The sequence below is a fragment of the Notamacropus eugenii genome, chromosome 6 (genome assembly GCF_028372415.1).
Source record: "Notamacropus eugenii isolate mMacEug1 chromosome 6, mMacEug1.pri_v2, whole genome shotgun sequence".
In the NCBI taxonomy this organism is placed as follows: domain Eukaryota; kingdom Metazoa; phylum Chordata; class Mammalia; order Diprotodontia; family Macropodidae; genus Notamacropus; species Notamacropus eugenii.
Window position 1 is genome coordinate 102,281,615 of NC_092877.1, and position 17,948 is coordinate 102,299,562.

Below are 17,948 nucleotides of genomic sequence, written 5' to 3' on the forward strand. Positions count from 1 at the left end.
GCAGGTATGTTATGTACGTATATGTATTTGTTTATGTAGAGAGAGAGAGAGACAGAGGGCACAGGGTAAGCTGAATACCAAGGGAAGGTATCTAAAAAGAAAATTAAGGGTTGAGAGGAATGTACTAGGAGAAAGAGAATGTAGAATGAAGTAAATCACTTTACATAGAAGAAGCAAGAAAGAGCTTTTACAATGGAGGGGAAGAAGGAAAAAGTGAGAGGGAATAAGCGAGCCTTCCTTTCATTCGATATGATTCGATATGCCTACAGGAAGGCAGGGGAAAAGGCGATGAGAGGGGGAACAACAGAAGGGAAGGGGTAATCGGAAGCAAACACTTTTGCAGAGGGACAGGTCAAAGGAGAAAACTGAACAAATGGAGGGCAGGACAGGATAGAGGGAAATATAGTTAGTCTTTCACAACATGACTCTTATGGAGATCTTCTGCATAGGTTATAGGTTATACACATGTATAACCTATATTGAATTGCCTGACTTCTCACTGAGGGTGAGTGGGGAGGGGCGAAGGGAGAGAACGTGGAACTCCAAGCTTTAAAAATGAATGTTAGAGGTTGTTTTTACATGCAACTAGGAAATAAGAAATATAGGCAATGGGGTATAGAAATCTATCTTACCCTATAGGAAAATAGAAGGGAAGGGGATGAGAGATGGGGGAGGAAGGAATGGAAGGGAGAGCAGATTGGAGGAATACATGCTGTTCTGAAGCAGTGGCAGAGAGGAGATGGGGAGAAAATTTGAAATTCAAAATTTTGTGGAAGTGAATGTTGAAAACTGAAAATAAATTTATTAAAAAAAAAAAAAAAGACCTGAAATGTACAAGTGGAAGAGAGGGTCCAATCATGTAGCTACAGTTAGGGAGGGTAGCTTATGTGTTCTAGTTGGAACCTACATAATGGCAGGGGATCTACAGTTGGCCCCAGCACACGGGATGGACTTGCTAGAAAGATGCATAGAAGACACTGACAAATCACACAGAGAAGGCATGAATCAGCTGCAGTCCACACCACTGGAAAGAGTAAAACCCAAAGATACAAATAGAAATCCACAGTACTGTATGACTCCACTTATGACTGTGGCCTTACAATACTTCACATGATAGAAATTATATAATAAAGGAAAGATATATTAAAAAAAAATTCTCAGCAAGTAGAGAAAAGAAAAAAAGACTCAAAAGGGAGTGACTAGACATCAACAATCACTTTGTTAACATTAAACAGCAAAATCCTTTAAATCCCCAAAACAGAACACTCCATACATCTATGTTCTCATTAAGCATCTGACATGATTTTGCCCCTTAATCTTGTATTTTATTTAATTTTTAATAACGATCATAACCACTAACTGAAAAATATGTGGCCAAACTGAGTTTTATACGTTTAAAGTAAGCTCTAACATCCAATTATGTATTCTATAACCTTTGGGAACTGTCAGAAAGTAGAGAGAAATGAAGTGGATAGAAAACCAGAGTTGAGTCTTCAACACCTAAGTCCAAGAAAGATGAACCCCTGACACATAGTGTCTGTATGACTCTGGGCATGAAACTATAATTTGCAAACTAGGTGCTGAGGTGTATTTGCAGAATTTCCTTACCAGGAGTACTGATGAAAGTCAAAGGTCTTGTTTAAAAAAAAAAGATTCAGGAGTGCAAAGCTGATAATAAAATATTTTTAATTAGAGATTAGTCACAAAAATTAAACAAACTGTTTAAAATAACTTACAATTTCAACCAGATTTGTCAATTGCTTTATACTATGTCCACGCATCTATCAGAAATGCACCTTTAAAGAACATATTTAAATTGTGTCAAATGTACTATTTGACTTCAATAAAAACACTGTATTTTTTGCATCTGATAAATTCTAATGAATGAAATCAATTTCTCCTCTAATGAACAAAAATAGCTAACAAAAATGTTACAAAGTTCACAGTGATAAAGCATAATAAACAAACTTTCTCCATACCTGATTATGAAATTCAGACATTTTCAGGTTTTGTTTTGAAAAGTCTTATTATACAAGATAACTGAACAAAATACATGATCAAAGAAATTATCCTTTAATAAGAAAGATGTTTTAGAGATGTTAATTTTAAAGCAAATGTGGCTCAGTTTCATTTTAACAACAAAAAATGAAGATTTGCACATGAAGAAATATACAACTAATAAAATGTTCTTGGCAAGAGACTTTGTAAATAATTCAATGTATTTTACATGCTATTATTTTAATCATACTATGCTGCCCTTTTTGGTGTTGGTTAAGATTAACACTTGACATTCTTTTCCTCTTCTAAAAGAAAGTAGAGATGAATATGAACATAAATCATGTTCTATGATATACATGAACTAACGTTCTAAGAATGTTACCTAAAGCTAAATTAAACTGAGGTATATTAAAATGGATCAAAACTTTTCAGTACATATCATAGGCCACATACCATGCAAACATCACAACAATCGTGCACACTAGGAAAAGGAACACTTTCTTATACTTTTGCCATGCTGAAGGTTCAATTTCTACTTCATCTCTTTTCCTGTTTTTCTTACGACGACCTTTCAATCTGTTTTCAAAAGCCTCTAATTCAGCCTGGACAGGAAAGAACAGTTGCAATTATTTAAATAAATTCAAAAAAAACTGAATCAAATGACTGCATTTTTTAAAACATTCACACTACATTAATCTGGATAACTTCTTAATATTGACTCAATAGACTAAGGGTTACCGGTTTAAGGAATGTAGAAAAATATGCAACTAGTAAGGGTACCCCTTTGACACAAGCTCCACCTCCATAGTACTAGATTTAGTCAGCCTTGTTTGCTTACCTGCTGTCTTCGTTTTTCTTCTTCAACAACAGCTTTGGCTTCTGCTTCCTTTATCTGTTCATAGGCATTAAAAAGCAGATAAAATGTTTTACTGATTTGTGCTGTCATGTAATTTTCATGATGTTTTCATCCACTGACTTTTTTTTTTTTGTCCTTTACATTTATGGACATTTTATTGTAGAGGATGGATCTCAATTCAAAGGTATTAAATGAAACACATTATAAAAAGTAAAAATACTTTAGATGGATCGTCTTTACCTGAAATTACTTTATAAAGCTAGATACTAAATATTAAATGAGGCTAGTTCTCTTATATGAAAGCAATAACTTACCTTAAAGATTATACAGGTAATACTTTGACAAAAAATCTTCATACTTAAAAGAGAAGCTCTGTTCTTAAGAAAACTATTCTTATCTGTGCTACTAAGCATAGGCTAGGGTAATCTAGGTGGCAACTTTATAAAATGACTTTTTTCTTGCAACATATTGTCTGACTATATTTGATTTATGATAACATTAAAATATGTCTCTATTCTTTGCGCATACATCACAAACCTGAGGAGACTAGAGAGCAGAGCAGACAAGGACAGGCAGATTCAGAATTCAGAACCAGCTGTAAGTAATGTGACATGCAAATAATCAGGAGCTGACTCTACATAATGAGGATTTTATTTCCAAAGCAAAAATAGGAAATCTCAGCTACATTTCTTCCAGTGCTATTTAAAATTGCTCTCAGGTTCTTTTACCTCCTTCAGTTATTCATTGACATATAAGGTAGCTTGATATAACGGAAAGAGGCTCTGGAATTAAAAGAGGACCTGGGTTCAAATCCCACCTCTGATACTTAGTATTCATATGACTATGGGCAAAGAGTTGTGACCAGCTGTAGCGCACACGCACATGTACGCGCGCACACACACACACACACACACACAGATTGCTTCTACCCACCTACAGAACTAGCTTATTAACAGCTAACTAAAAAAGCACTGTTTAAAAACCATCTGCATTTTATTCCACTTATGTTTTATCTTAGCTATAATTCACAACTGTGAATTCCTTTCCAAAGCAGGGAGAACCACAAAGACCCTCATTACCTCAGAGGCTTTCCGTTTCATTTCCTTACACGTGGTGTCACATTCTAGAGAAACTCGGCCTTCACGTACCTTATTACACTGCAGGTCCTACAAGTAACCAGAAATAGGGATTAAAAACAGTTCTTTCAGACTCCAAACTTTTAACGGCTTTCCATTTAAAAACAATGAACAAAACATTCCTGGCATTACTCTGCAGGTGCATGAGTCCAATGAGCTCCAGTATTCTTCAACCTTTCAATTCTTTCTTATTCTCTCAAGCATCCCACACTTTTTTTAAAGCACACCATCTTTTCCTGATTTCACTGAACAACTGGACACCCACAAAGTGCACAAGCCTGTTCTGGGTATGATTTGTATTCCAAGCAAGTAAAATAAAAGCTTAGCCACCCAGAATCCTTAGCAATGAATGGTTTTCAACAAGAGTTTTCCTCTACGTGTCACAACTTGATTCCAACTATTTCCAATGGAAAGCTTTCTAAAGTAAATGTGTACTTGTAAGTGATGCAAGATTTGAACTCGTCTTCCTATTATTCTTTAATAGAATGTAAGCTCCTAGAGAGCAAAGGATGCTTCATTTTTAATGTCTTTTGTTTTACCAGTCAGTCAATAAACATTTAACAAGCACCTATTATAGACCAAGCATGCGCTAAGTGCTGGGGATACAGAAAGAAGCAAAAGACAGTCCTTGCCCTCCAATAGCTCATGACAATCTAGTGGGAGAAGACAACAAGCAAAAAAAATGTACAAACAAGCTACATAGAGGATAAATAGGAAATAAATGAGAGGAAAGGCACTACGGTTAAGAGGGTTTGGGAAAAAATTCCTGTACAAGACAGTATTCCATTTGAGATTTAAAGGAAGTCAGAGAAGTTAGGAGGAGGGAAAACATTCTGTGAATGGGGGGACAGCCAGAGAAAATGACCAGAAGCAAGAGATGAAGTGTCTTGTCTGTGGAGCAGCGAGACATAAGAAGACTGGAAAGGTAGGAGAGGGCTAGTTATAAGCCCCTAGCATGGTACCTGGCAAACATGGTTCTTGTTGATCCATTCCTAACTAAGCACAGTACTCTATCCACCCACTATGCCACACTTACTCAATGTTGAAATATAACTGAATCTTTTTCTAAAGACTCAGGGGTTATCCTGATAAATTATCACATTCTGCAGTAATATAAAATACCAATTAAAATATCAGAATCTATTGAATTATTTGCCCCTTCACTAAAAACTCCCAGACTACTTTGATTTCAAGCTGGATGTGTCGTTTGTTTTTTTTAATTAATTTTGTCTCCTTCCCTTTTAGTTATCACTTTTTCTGCTGTCAGTATGCTTATCTCTAGCAACAGTTTCAGAACTCACTGAAAACAATGTTTTAGTAAGAACACAATAGTGTCCAAAACACAGGGAAAGGATGTAGAAGGCTAGGAAATTATACAAGAGGCTGCCATATTAAATGCAGAATTGAGGTGATGAAATTCTGGATTATGGCACCAAAGGGCACAAAGTGCTTGAAAATCAACCACAGCTAAAGCTTCAGAGAAATCCTAGACAAGAAAAACTAAATGGTCATAGAATCTAGTGATTCAATCATGAATGACCTTCCAAAGTAGTTTCACAGACTCAATCTTCAGTTACTTGTCCACCACATATTATAAGCATGTCACAAATAAAATCTTTTCTGACTATGTGGTTATTTACCTACCCACAAAGAAAAAAATATAAAACTGATTGAATCTGGATCATGAAATTAGTGGCAAAAACCTGTTTTAAATTTAAAAGCATTAAAGTTCAAATCCCTTTTTTAAATCTACTGAACTTAGTTTCCACTTCATATCTCATATTTAGCATGTACATCCATAAAAGCATATGAGAAAGAGAGAAAAATATTTCCATTATAAATGCAGAGTACTATTCCATTGCTAGAATTCATTTTTTTAAAGGACTTACAGAAATATATAATATGGTAAGGTAATATGTTCTTTAATATTCAAATAAGAATTAAACACAAAAAATTACTCATGATATTTTAATAATTTGGAATTTACCTTTTTAATTCTCTTGCAAGGACACCTGAGTTTTACCTTCTGATTGCAGTTAAAGGGACACTCTCCAGGATGGCATAACTCCTTACAGCGATGACCACAGGGCAACTAAAGAAAAATTTTAAAAGTTAATTTAAAATTTGAGTTTTCAAATTCTGAAAAAGAAAAGCCATCCACACATTAACACAGTTAATCTAAATTAATCTAAATAATCTAAATTAATTTTTTTAATACACAAAAAAGCTTTTATTTTACTGAAAAACTAAATTAAGTTTCATACACACTGGGGGAAGAGCAAAACAAAGCATTTATTAAACATTTCTAGTGCCAGGTATCAGGAAAGACAAAAAGGCCCACAAGTTCACATTCTGTTAGGGAAGTACATAGAAAGCTATAAGTAAATATTAAAAGTAAATGCAAAGTAATTTATTGGAGAAAGGCACCAGCATCTTGGGGTGAAAGGGAAGAAGGGAAGGAATTGCCTCAAGTTGGAGGAGGCAGTTGACTGAAGCTATAAAAGAAACTAGGTATTTTTAAAGATGGCACAAGGACAGGAGAAGAAAGTCATAGGTAACAATAAGGAAGCTGAACCACAGGTTGGGTGAAAGGAAATAATGCATCACAATAATAGAAAGAGAGGTTATAGTCAGGCTGTCAAGACGTTTAAAGGCCAAACAAAGGAATCTGTGTTCTATCCTAAAAGCAAGAGTGAGCCACTAGAGCTTTTTGAACCAGGGAAGGACAGGGTCAAATAAATGCAAATACTACTCTAGCAGCAACCCTTAGTTTTACAATGAGTGTTCATGAATTATTGCATAAAATGACTATATAAGGTGAACTTATTTTTCTTCTTCAGTAATCACAATGGATATCATAAAGTCACATAAATTGCATATCACACACACACACACACACACACACACACACATACAGAGTCTTCTACCCTGTCACTTTGAATCAGGTCTCCCCTTCTCATCTCAGTAAAGTATTGGACCAGAGAAGGATCTTAGATAGCAGGACTGGTGATGGTATGGGAAAAGTAGAGAAATGAATCTTTTTTTAAAATTTAATTAATTAATTAATTAATTAACTTATAACCTTAATTTTCACAAAATTTTGGGTTCCAAATTTTCTCCCCTTTTGTGCCCTCCCCCCACCCCAAAACACCAAGCATTCTAATTGCCCCTATTACCAATCTGCTCTCTCTTCTATCATCCCTCTCTGCCCTTGTCTCCATCTTCTCTTTTGTCCTGTAGGGCCAAATAACTTTCTATACCCCTTTACCTGTATTTCTTATTTCCTAGTGGCAAGAACAGTACTCGACAGTTGTTCCTAAAACTTTGAGTTTCAACTTCTCTTCCTCCCTCCCTCCCCACCCCTTCCCTTTGGAAGGCAAGCAATTCAATATAGGCCAAATCTGTGTAGTTTTGCAAATGACTTCCATAATAGTCGTGTTGTATAAGACTAACTATATTTCCCTCCATCCTATCCTGCCCCCCATTACTTCTATTCTCTCTTTTCATCCTGTCCCTCCCCATGAGTGTCGACCTCAAATTGCTCCCTCCTCCCCATGCCCTCCCTTCCATCACCCCCCCCAACCTGCTTATCCCCTTATCCCCCACTTTCCTGTATTGTAAGATAGGTTTTCATACCAAAATGACTGTGCATTTTATTCCTTCCTTTAGTGGAATGTGATGAGAGTAAACTTCATGTTTTTCTCTCACTTCCCCTCTTTATCCCTCCACTAATGAGTCTTTTGCTTGCCTCTTTTATGAGAGATAATTTGCTCCATTCAATTTCTCCCTTTCTCCTCCCAATATATTTCTCTCTCACTGCTTAATTTCATTTTTTTAAGATATGATCCCATCCTCTTCAATTCACTCTGTCTCTATGTGTGTGTGCATGTGCGTGTGCATGTGTGTGTATAATCCCACCCAGTACCCAGATACTGAATAGTTTCAGGAGTTACAAATATTGTCTTTCCATGTAGGAATGTAAACAGTTCAACTTTTATAAGTCCCTTATGACTTCTCTTTGCTGTTCACCTTTTCATGCTTCTCTTCATTCTTGTGTTTGAAAGTCAAATTTTCTTTTCAGCTCTGGTCTTTTCATCAAGAATGCTTGAAAGTCCTCTATTTCATTGAAAGACCAATTTTTCCCCTGAAGTATTATACTCAGTTTTGCTGGGTAGGTGATTCTTGGTTTTAGTCCTAGTTCCTTTGCCTTCTGGAATATCCTATTCTATGCCCTTCGATCCCTTAATGTAGAAGCTGCTAGATCTTGTGTTATCCTGATTGTATTTCCACAATACTTGAATTGTTTCTTTCTAGCTGCTTGCAATATTTTCTCCTTGACCTGGGAACTCTGGAATTTGGCCACAATGGTCCTAGGAGTTTCTCTTCTTGGATCTCTTTCAGGAGGTGTTCTGTGGATTCCTTGAATATTTATTTTGCCCTCTGGTTCTAGAATCTCAGGGCAGTTTTCCTTGATAATTTCATGAAAGATGATGTCTAGGCTCTTTTTTTTTTGATCATGGCTTTCAGGTAGTCCCATAATTTTTAAATTGTCTCTCCTGGATCTATTTTCCAGGTCAATTGTTTTTCCAATGAGATATTTCACATTATCTTCCATTTTTTCATTCTTTTGGTTTTGTTTTGTGATTTCTTGGTTTCTATGACTCATAAAGTCATTAGCATCCATCTGTTCCATTCTAATTTTGAAAGAACTATTTTCTTCAGTGAGCTTTTGAACCTCCTTTTCCATTTGGCTAATTCTGCTTTTGAAAGCATTCTTCTCTTCATTGGCTTTTTGAACCTCTTTTGCCAATTGAGTTAGCCTATTTTTCCAGGTGTTATTTTCTTCAGCATTTTTTTGGGTCTCCTTTAGCAGGGTGTTCACTTGTTTTTCATGCTTTGCTTGCATGTCTCTCATTTCTCTTCCCAGTTTTTCCTCCACCTCTCTAACTTGATTTTCAAAATCCTTTTTGAGCTCTTCCATGGCTTGAACCCATTGAGTGGGCTGGGATACAGAAGCCTTGACTTCTGTGTCCTTCCCTGATGGTAAGCATTGTTCTTCCTCATCAGAAAGGAAGGGAGGAAATATCTTTTCACCAAGAAAGTAACCTTCTATAGTCTTATTTTTTTTTTCCCTTTCCTGGGCATTTTCCCAGCCGGTGACTTGACTTCTGAGTATTCTCTTCACACCCACTTTGCCTCCAGATCTGCCCAGCCAGCACTTGGGGTCTGAGATTCAATTGCTACTTCCCAGCCTCAGGGCTTCGGTGGGGGCAGGGCTGCTATTCAGTGTGAGATCAAGTTCAGGTGCTCAGGTCTGGGCAGGGCCGCCTCACAAGGCTCAGGTCCCTCAAGGGGTTTATGCAGAGAGCTTCAACAATGGATCCGAGTTCCTGTCTGCTTGGGGAGCCCTGGTCTGCTGCCGCCTCTGCTGCTGCCTCCCGAGGGGGCCTAAGTTATGGGGGCACCCCACTCCCCTCTTGACCCTCCAAAGAGACCCTCTCACCGACCCTTGTCACCTGTGGATGGAGGGACCCGCGTGGCCGCTGGAGATTCTGTCCCTGAAGCCTGCTCGGATGTGCTCCTCTTGGTGCTGCGTGGCCAAGGCAGGGCTGGGCTGGGCTCCGGGTCTGCAGCACCAAGGACCTTTTGCGAGAGGTTTTCAGGCTCTCTGGAACAGAAATCTCGTCCGCTCCGTTGTTCTGTGGCTTCTGCTGCTCCAGAATTTGTTGAGAGTTCTTTTTTACAGATATTTTATGGGCTGTGGGTTTGGAGCTAGCGTATGTGTGTCTTTCTACTCCGCCATCTTTGGGAAATGAATCTTTTTGGATTTTGGAGTTGGGGGAAGCCCTGATCCATTCTATTGCTCAGGAGGCGAGGAATGAGGTGTTGGGTGCCAGATTCTGCTACCAGGATTGCAGCAGGGCAGAAGGTATGACCTGGCAACCCAAAGTACAACTCTGAATTTATCTTCCCACAGAAGCATTTTTATAACACATGGTAGTTAGATTCTAAAATCCCATCAGTGTAATACTACAGGTATGTGATGGGTAAAATAGGTTTTTGTGACCTGATCAAAGACAACAATCATATGTAATATTGTTGCCTTGGGAAAATTAACCCAAGTTTCAAAAAGTTGACTTATAAGTGAATTTTTAGACTGCCACCTATTGGAAAGGGGCTAGCACTCTATAACTACTTTGAAATAACAGAAAAAAAAGATTTTCTTCAAATGATAATTACTATATGTTAACAACAAAAACATTACCCTTTGAACTAAAATATTTATCACTTTGCACAACAGACAGGTAACTAAAGAGTTATGCCTGCATTACCATAAAACTCCAAGGCTGAGGGTGCTATCAACCTTGATACTCTATCCAGTGACAGAGATCATAACCTCTCTACAATTTGGTAAATGGCCTTTGGGAGTTGCCAAGGCTGAAAAAATATAACATCTTGTACTAAATGATCAATGAAACGATGAGCCCCTCCAGTTAAATATGAGTTAGCTGGCTTTGTTCTGCCATGGGGACCAAGCAAGTCTAATGCATCTTCTATAGTAGGGTTTTTCAAATAATGAAAGATAGCCTTCATGTTTCCCAAACCCTCAATTCTTTTCTTCTCCAGGCTAAATATCTCTAGTTCCTTCAACTGACCCTCATATGACATAACTAAGATCTTTCACCATTCTGAATCACCCTTTTTTGACTACTCTTTAGTTTATCAACATGCTTCCTAAAATGTAGCATCCAGAAGGAAAAACAAAACTTCTGCTTTGGTTTCAAGTACAACGTGTACTATCCATCTCCAAATTATACCTCTCTTAATCTAGCCTAGGACAACATTCACTTTTCTCCCCTTTGTTATTAGTAAAGTCTAGCTGGTTCTCCCTTCACAAAATAGCTTTCTGTCCTCTTTCTTCCACTATCCTAATTCTAGCCCTGATTATCTCTTGGATGGACTAATACAACAGCTTCCTAATTAGTCTCCCTGTCTCCAGTTTCTCCCCTTTACTAACTGATACTTCATATACTATGGCTGCCAAATGAATATTCCTAAAGCACAGACAGGTCTGACCATGTTACTCCCCCTGCTCAAAAAGCTACCGTGGTTCCCTCCCTCAGGTTCTAGGATAAAATACAAATTTCTTTTCGGTCTTTTACAGTCTTGCTCCAGTCTACCTTTCCTAGTTTGGTACATTTCTTCCATTCATCCACCCTACCTTCCAGCCAAACCATCCTATTTAAACATTCCATTTGTTATTTCTTTGTCTTTGTCCAGGCTGCCCCATGCCTGAAATGAATTCTTTCTTCAACACTACCTCAAAGAATCCATAGTTTCCTTTCAAATTCATCTCAAGGGTCACCTCCTATATGAAGCCCATCTTGATACCAGTTACTAGCACCCACTTCTCAAAAATTGCTTTGTAAATATTTTCACTTAACTTCCTACACCTGTCATTTGCCCCCCAAAGAATATAAACATCCTGAGGCCTGCAGAAAACATTTCTTTTTTGTCTCTTTATCTCCAAGCACCCAGCAACAATGCCTGACACACAGCATGTAATGGATGAATGCCAGCTGAACTTTTATCATACAGCTGACACATTAATAATAAAGGCAGTTTTGTGTAGTGGAGAGAGAGAGCAGATCTAATAACCAGACTTGAATTTAAGTCCTGCCTCTGACACATCATGAGCATCCCCTAACCTTTCAGGGCTCTGAGACTCTAAGTTACAAAGAAGGTATTGACCTGTGTAGGTAGACAGGATTTCCATGAAATCATGGATACATTCCTTATCCCTATCAACATTAGACCCTTGATTCATACTGCGTATATCGTCCACTACAACTGCCACATAGTCTGAAGTCATCATTTTGCAGCTGAGGAAACTCAAATCCAGAGAAGCTTAGTGACTTATCTGACTACATGAAAACTCAGGTCTGACTTCAAATCCTATATTCTTTTTAAATGCTGTTTCATGGACTTACATTTCACAAAATACTTCAGTGGTCAAAAAAGGTCTTTTTAAACTTTCCCTAAATTGTCTTCTATGCTTTGATTACACACCACACCACTAAAATTGGCAGTTTATTTTTCTTAATGGCTCTAATCCCTTAACTCTGGTACTTACAGAATTTCCTACTGATAGTAAATTCTTTTAAATGTTGGCATTTCCCACAACTTTGTGTATCTGGCATACCATTAGGGCTCTGAAGTAAACTTAAAAAAAGAAAAACTCATCTAAAAAAAAAAAGCCAACTCCCTTAAACAATGTAGTTTTTGGAAAAAGTAACAAATATGTAGACTACAAAATAAAATGCTCCCTGTATGTACTCCAAATTTCACTCTCTATGCTGTCCTCAACCAAAAAAATAATAGACCAGCATTTCCCTTACAGATTTCTTTAGTGTTACTTTCATTCCAAAGCCTGAATTAAGTACAAAGAAAAAATATACTTAAGGCCTAGAGGAGGAGAGGATGACAGGAATGGTATATTTCAGCAAAAAGGAAAAACCTAATTTAACTTCTAACAATGCCTTCCAGAAATTAGCCTATTACTATGGGATCTTATATTCTCACAGTATTCCCAGAACTTCTTAACATATTTATGAATTATTTTAGATTTTAGCCTAAATGTTCTCTGTCTAGAAGTGTAATTTTAAACAAGATGCATATGATTTTATCTGCAGGTTTACTTGAAAAGAAAACGATCAACTTAAAACAAAATTAACGTTATATTTTCTATTTCTCCCATTCTTTAAGAACTAATGCCTAAAATTCTTGAACAAAACCACCCCCAAAGACCATAAGTTATGCTATTCTATTACTATAGGATGTATAAGGCTTTGCCTCAAGCTATAAAAACAACTTTAAAACAACAAATGAAATCCCTTGAATTGAGATACCATTCCAAAGAAAAAAATGTATTTAGCATCAATCAATAGAACTTTCAATCGCCTGTTGATTAGTCCACATCTTGAAAGACTAGGTACTTAATATCCTAGAGGAAGAGAAGGAAAGTAGCCACTTGCTCTAGTAGTCAAAGGTTTCCCAAAGTAGGCAATACCGCCCCCTGGGGGGCAATGGAACGATTGAGGGGGGGTTGGTAGTGGTGTAGTAGCTTCAGGTGCTATTGGAGGGTGTTGAATAAAAATAAGGGGATGGTGGAAGCACAGGGAAAGAAAAGAAAATAAAATTTTGAAAAACTGTTCATGCAAGTTTCATCTGTTGTGCAACAGAGTTAAAAGTCATACTGATCATATAAAATGCAAGTTATAACTCATCAATGGTCAGGTCCGCCAACAGGTCTTAACAAGCAAGTGTTTGCAGGCGAGTGTGTCACACATTGTCCAGAAGTCCTGCATGCACTGGCTGGAATACATGTGTGTAAAGACTTGTTTACAATACAATACTATATGGTTACATGATGCAATTGCATCATCAAAATTTCAATGCACAAGAAAAACCAAATTTACAATAAAGAAGCATCATTTCAATGACACAAATTTAAAAAAAAAAGGTTAAAGATAGTAGATTGCTAGGGGATGCTAATTTTTTTTTTTAAAGGCGGCAATAGGCCAAACAAGTTTGGGAAGACGCTCTGCTCTACGTACTACTTACATCATTAGAATTAAACTGAGTAGAAAGAAAAATAACCTATAAAAATTTTAAATAAAAATATTTTTCTACTATCAAAATTAGGCAAAATAAGATTTTTCAATGTAGATGACAGTAAGACTTATTCTCCATATCCAGTAACTAGGTATAATTTCTATTAATTACTAAACAACTATGACAAATTGCTACTTTTTCAGGTTAAAAATCACCGAGGTCACTTTTTTTTTTTTAAGTTCACTTAGAAAAAATAGAGACGGAGAGCCAGACTATTAATTCTAAAACATGCTAAATATCCTTGACATGTAGCCACACTGCGACACGGTAGTAGAAAAATTGAGACCTTCCAAAAAGAATCAACACAAATGTGTTTAAGTGCTCTCCTTTACATTCAAGGCAGGTGATTTTTCTAGTATTCTTAGGGACCCTATGGGACATCTGATGACACTTCACTAAATCACATGCTAGGGCCTACAAGCCCAGTTTAAAAAATCGTTTAAGATTTCTGTTCTAACATAGCCCTCTTCCTTTTAAAACTAGTAAAACTCTCTATGAAACTGCCAGTGAAAAGGTCAGAAAATATACAGAAAACAAGTAACAATTCCCACTTTGGCAACAGATATATTTTTAGTTGGAAACCAGTTCATTTAAAAGAAAAAAAATTACTAAACGGCATTTTGACAAACAGTAAAAGTAGCTCTCAGAAAATCACAGTGCCTATTGGGCAGAGTACATTTTTATTGTTACAGATAACAGATCTTTAGACTTTTTGATAGAAATTTATTTAAAATTTCTGCATCAAATCTCACTGGTGAAAACGGCCTATGGTTCTATAAACTATCAGTCTATAGTTCTTTGGTTCAGATATCAGGGACGTAGAACAGGAGTTTGACAGAGGATTTTCTTCCTCAATTCTTAAGAGTAATATGTATAGCATAAGTATTAAATGTACTTTAATGTTTGATAGAATTCATAATTTGAATCAAGTGTGGTCTTTTTTTCCCCCCTTCCTGGGGTAGTTTCTTTATAGATGGTTCAATTTCATTTTCAGTGACTCGTAAAGATTCCTATTTCATGTGATGTTAATTTAGGTAATCTATATTTTTGTAAGCAATCCTCTATTTCTTTGAAACTAAATTATTAGTTTGGCTAGCATGTAATTATATATAGTCGGTGCAGATTTAACTTTTAAATTTTCTACTGGATTTCACTTTGTCCATTTTTCTTAATTTGGCGATTTGATTTTCTTCCCTCTCAGGTTTGCTAAAGTTCTATCATTTTCTTATTCAAAAAATTAGCTTTTAGTTTTTCCATTTCTATAGTCTTTTGTAAGAAAAATTCTAATCCAATGTCAGCTAAGATATAGGGTCATAGCAACTGATAAAAACTGTAAGGGACATCAATCAAGTCTCTTTAAAGTAATCTTTTTTTTTTTTAAATTCCTTCATTGTCTTCAGGTTTTGTCCACTAAAAAACAGTATCCTTCTTCCTCTGCTCCTTCAGATACTATTCTATTTTTATAACGAGGTACTTGAGGATGTACAGTCTGGGAAAAGGGGTCTTTGGACCATCTGGAAGGTCACTAGGTCTCTGAAACATTCTGTTCCTTGCTGAATGTCTCCTAAGAGCAACTAAGCAACAGTTGTGGAGACTAGCCAAATACAACTGTACATGCAACAACTGTTTGGCTGTACTATGTATAAAAACAGCACTCAAAGTACAAGGGAAGAAACAGAGGTATGTTAAGACAAAGTACAAAATAAAGTTTATTGGGAATAACTTATTTTATAACTCTTCTTACAAATATTTCAAAATAATCTTCTTAAAACACAGATCTAATTGTGCCACTTGCCAATTCAAAAACCTCCTGTGGCTCCTGAGCACCTCTAGGATAAAATGTAAACTCCTTAGCCTAATGTTTAAGACCATCCAGAGTCTTTTTCCACCTCATTTTTCCACTCTTCTTATTCATGCATTCTACATTTCCAGTCAAACAGTATTATTACTCTTCAAACTCAACAGTCCGTGCCCTATTCTGGTACATTTGTACAAGCTATCCTATGTGACTAGAATGAATTTCTTCCTTATCTGCTTTTTAGAATCCTTCTTTCTTCAAAGAACATCTTCAATGCTATTTCCTCTATAAAGTCTTCCCTTTTGACCCTAGTCATTAAAATTCCCTCTTCAAATTATTTTATATTGACTTATCTGTAGCACAGGCTATATTTTCCTAGAAAAACGTATGTTCCTCAAGGGCTGACTTATTTTTCTTTATATTCTTAGTGACTTGTAAAAGAGTTGCCTAATAATTTAACTCAACACTACTGTGGGACAATGACAAAACAAAACAAAAACAAAAAACAATTATTTAAAAATTATACCTAGTTCTGAGAAAAAAAAGTACTGGAAGTTTTAGCTTTATTCTAAACAGTTCATTTTCTTACTCCCTTGTTTTTTTCCTTCTTTTAGCTTGTTAACTATAGATGTGATGAAAACAAACTCAAAGTGTATCACGTAAAACTTTATGACTCTTTAAATGTAGAGTGACAGATGAACAAATATATACAATGGATCAAAGAAATGGTTTCTCAAGCTGATACAACGGTACAACTGTTCCTCCATGAATGCAATGCCAACAGACTGATGATACTCCTTTAGATAGACTCAATATCCTTTAATTATAGGTTATGGACCTACTGCCTTGAAAGTTATCTACTCTTTCATCAACCTGCTAATATTTTCAGCTTATTTTATTAGATAAAGAAGTTCCACTTTTTAACGACTCCTTATGTAAAATATGTCCTTTAATTTTCTTAAAATTACATTTTTTACTACTTAAAAATTATGGCCTGTGTTCTAATGTTTCCACATTTCTTAAATAAATCCATGCTTGTACTCTGCATACCAGTAATAACTTTATAAAAACAACGCTACCAAGATAATCTAATCTTAAGTTAAATCTTTTAAACTTGAAATAAGATGCTCACAGGAAAATGAGTTAAAGGAAAGATATCCAAAGACAATTGGATTAACTCTGGCTTACCTCTTTAGGACACTGATTTCTGCAAGAAGTCAACAGATTCTTTTCATCTACATCAGCAGTTGATAATTGTCTAAAACCAAACACAAAAAACTTACAAAAATATCTGAATAAGAAGTGCATTTATAGCACTTTTGGGCAAACTTTATACCATTTCTAAACTTCTCACAAAATATTTTTAATTATAACATTTGTTAATGAACTGCTTTTTCAAGAAAAAAATCATTCAAAAGCCATTTATTAAGTTTCTACTATATGCAAAGCTCTTCTTTATTGTTTTATGTAGATTTTTAGCTCATTAACTTTCAACCATTCATCCATCCAAACACTTTTTAAGCACCACTGTGTAAAACAGCCTTATGATATCTCCCCAGGAAAAACCCTGGAACAATGGGAGCAGCTGAAGTGGGTAAACAGACTCTCAGCCCGGGAGACTAGAAAGATCACTAAGGATGTGGTTGGAGGAGACCAGTGCAGGATCAGAGCTATCCTAGACAGTGCCACCTCAACAAACCCGGTGAAGATCCTGAAGCCCAGGGGGATGAAGCCAGCAACTGCCAACACCAGGACCCCAGGCGTGCCTCAGCACCCCAGTGGAATCAGGAAGACATTAACACAGGAAACTGAGTTTGCCTATGCTCTAGTTTAGTAGAGGAGCCTCTGGCATCCAGACCACCTCTCTCCCACACTTAAGCTACCTGCGGGGAAACCCAAAAAGACCTAACTGGCCATTGCTTTCAAAAACCAGCCAGCTCAGCATCAGGTAAGCTGCAGCATTTTAGTTTCTAGCTGAAAGAACCAGAGGCCACAACACACAAAGCCTCAAGTTTTAGGCACAAGAACTGTAGGACAGAGCTCCCTGCACCACAGACGCAGAGATCTACTTTAAAGGCCAAGAAAAGGATTATTATCATGAGTAAGAAGCAAAGCAGAAAAGACAAGACCATAGAATTTTTCTATGGGGACAAGGACCAAAACACAAATACCAAAGAGGTCAGTATTGTGACTGTACTCCCATCTGAAACTTCAGAACAGAATATGAACTGGTCTGAAGCACAAAGAGCCTTCTTGGAAGAGCTCAGGAAGGATTTTAAAACCCAAATTAGAGAAATAGAAGAAAAACTGGACGATGATTTTAAAAATATGAAAAAAGAATTCACTGAAGAGAACAGCTCTATAAAAAGGAAAATTGGACAAATGGGAAAGGAAGCACAAAACCTAACTGGATAAAATAACTCCTTAAAAGGAACAATTGCACAGATGGAAAAGGAGATACAAATGTTAACCGAAGAAAACAACT

The 17,948-nt window shown here is 36.5% G+C and overlaps 1 protein-coding gene across 1 annotated transcript in view; it reads right to left on the minus strand.

Annotated features, from left to right (window-relative positions):
* Positions 1-1,669: 1,669 nt before the first annotated feature.
* The window catches only part of NFXL1 (nuclear transcription factor, X-box binding like 1), a 75,336-nt gene continuing 59,057 nt past the window's right edge, over positions 1,670-17,948 (minus strand). The window contains exons 18-22 of the mRNA XM_072620691.1: positions 16,652-16,721; positions 5,978-6,082; positions 3,934-4,020; positions 2,837-2,890; positions 1,670-2,600 (exon numbers count right to left, since the gene is read on the minus strand). Coding sequence (XP_072476792.1) covers positions 2,427-2,600; positions 2,837-2,890; positions 3,934-4,020; positions 5,978-6,082; positions 16,652-16,721 — 490 coding nt within the window. The 3' untranslated portion in view covers positions 1,670-2,426. The remainder of the gene's footprint in view (positions 2,601-2,836; positions 2,891-3,933; positions 4,021-5,977; positions 6,083-16,651; positions 16,722-17,948) is intronic.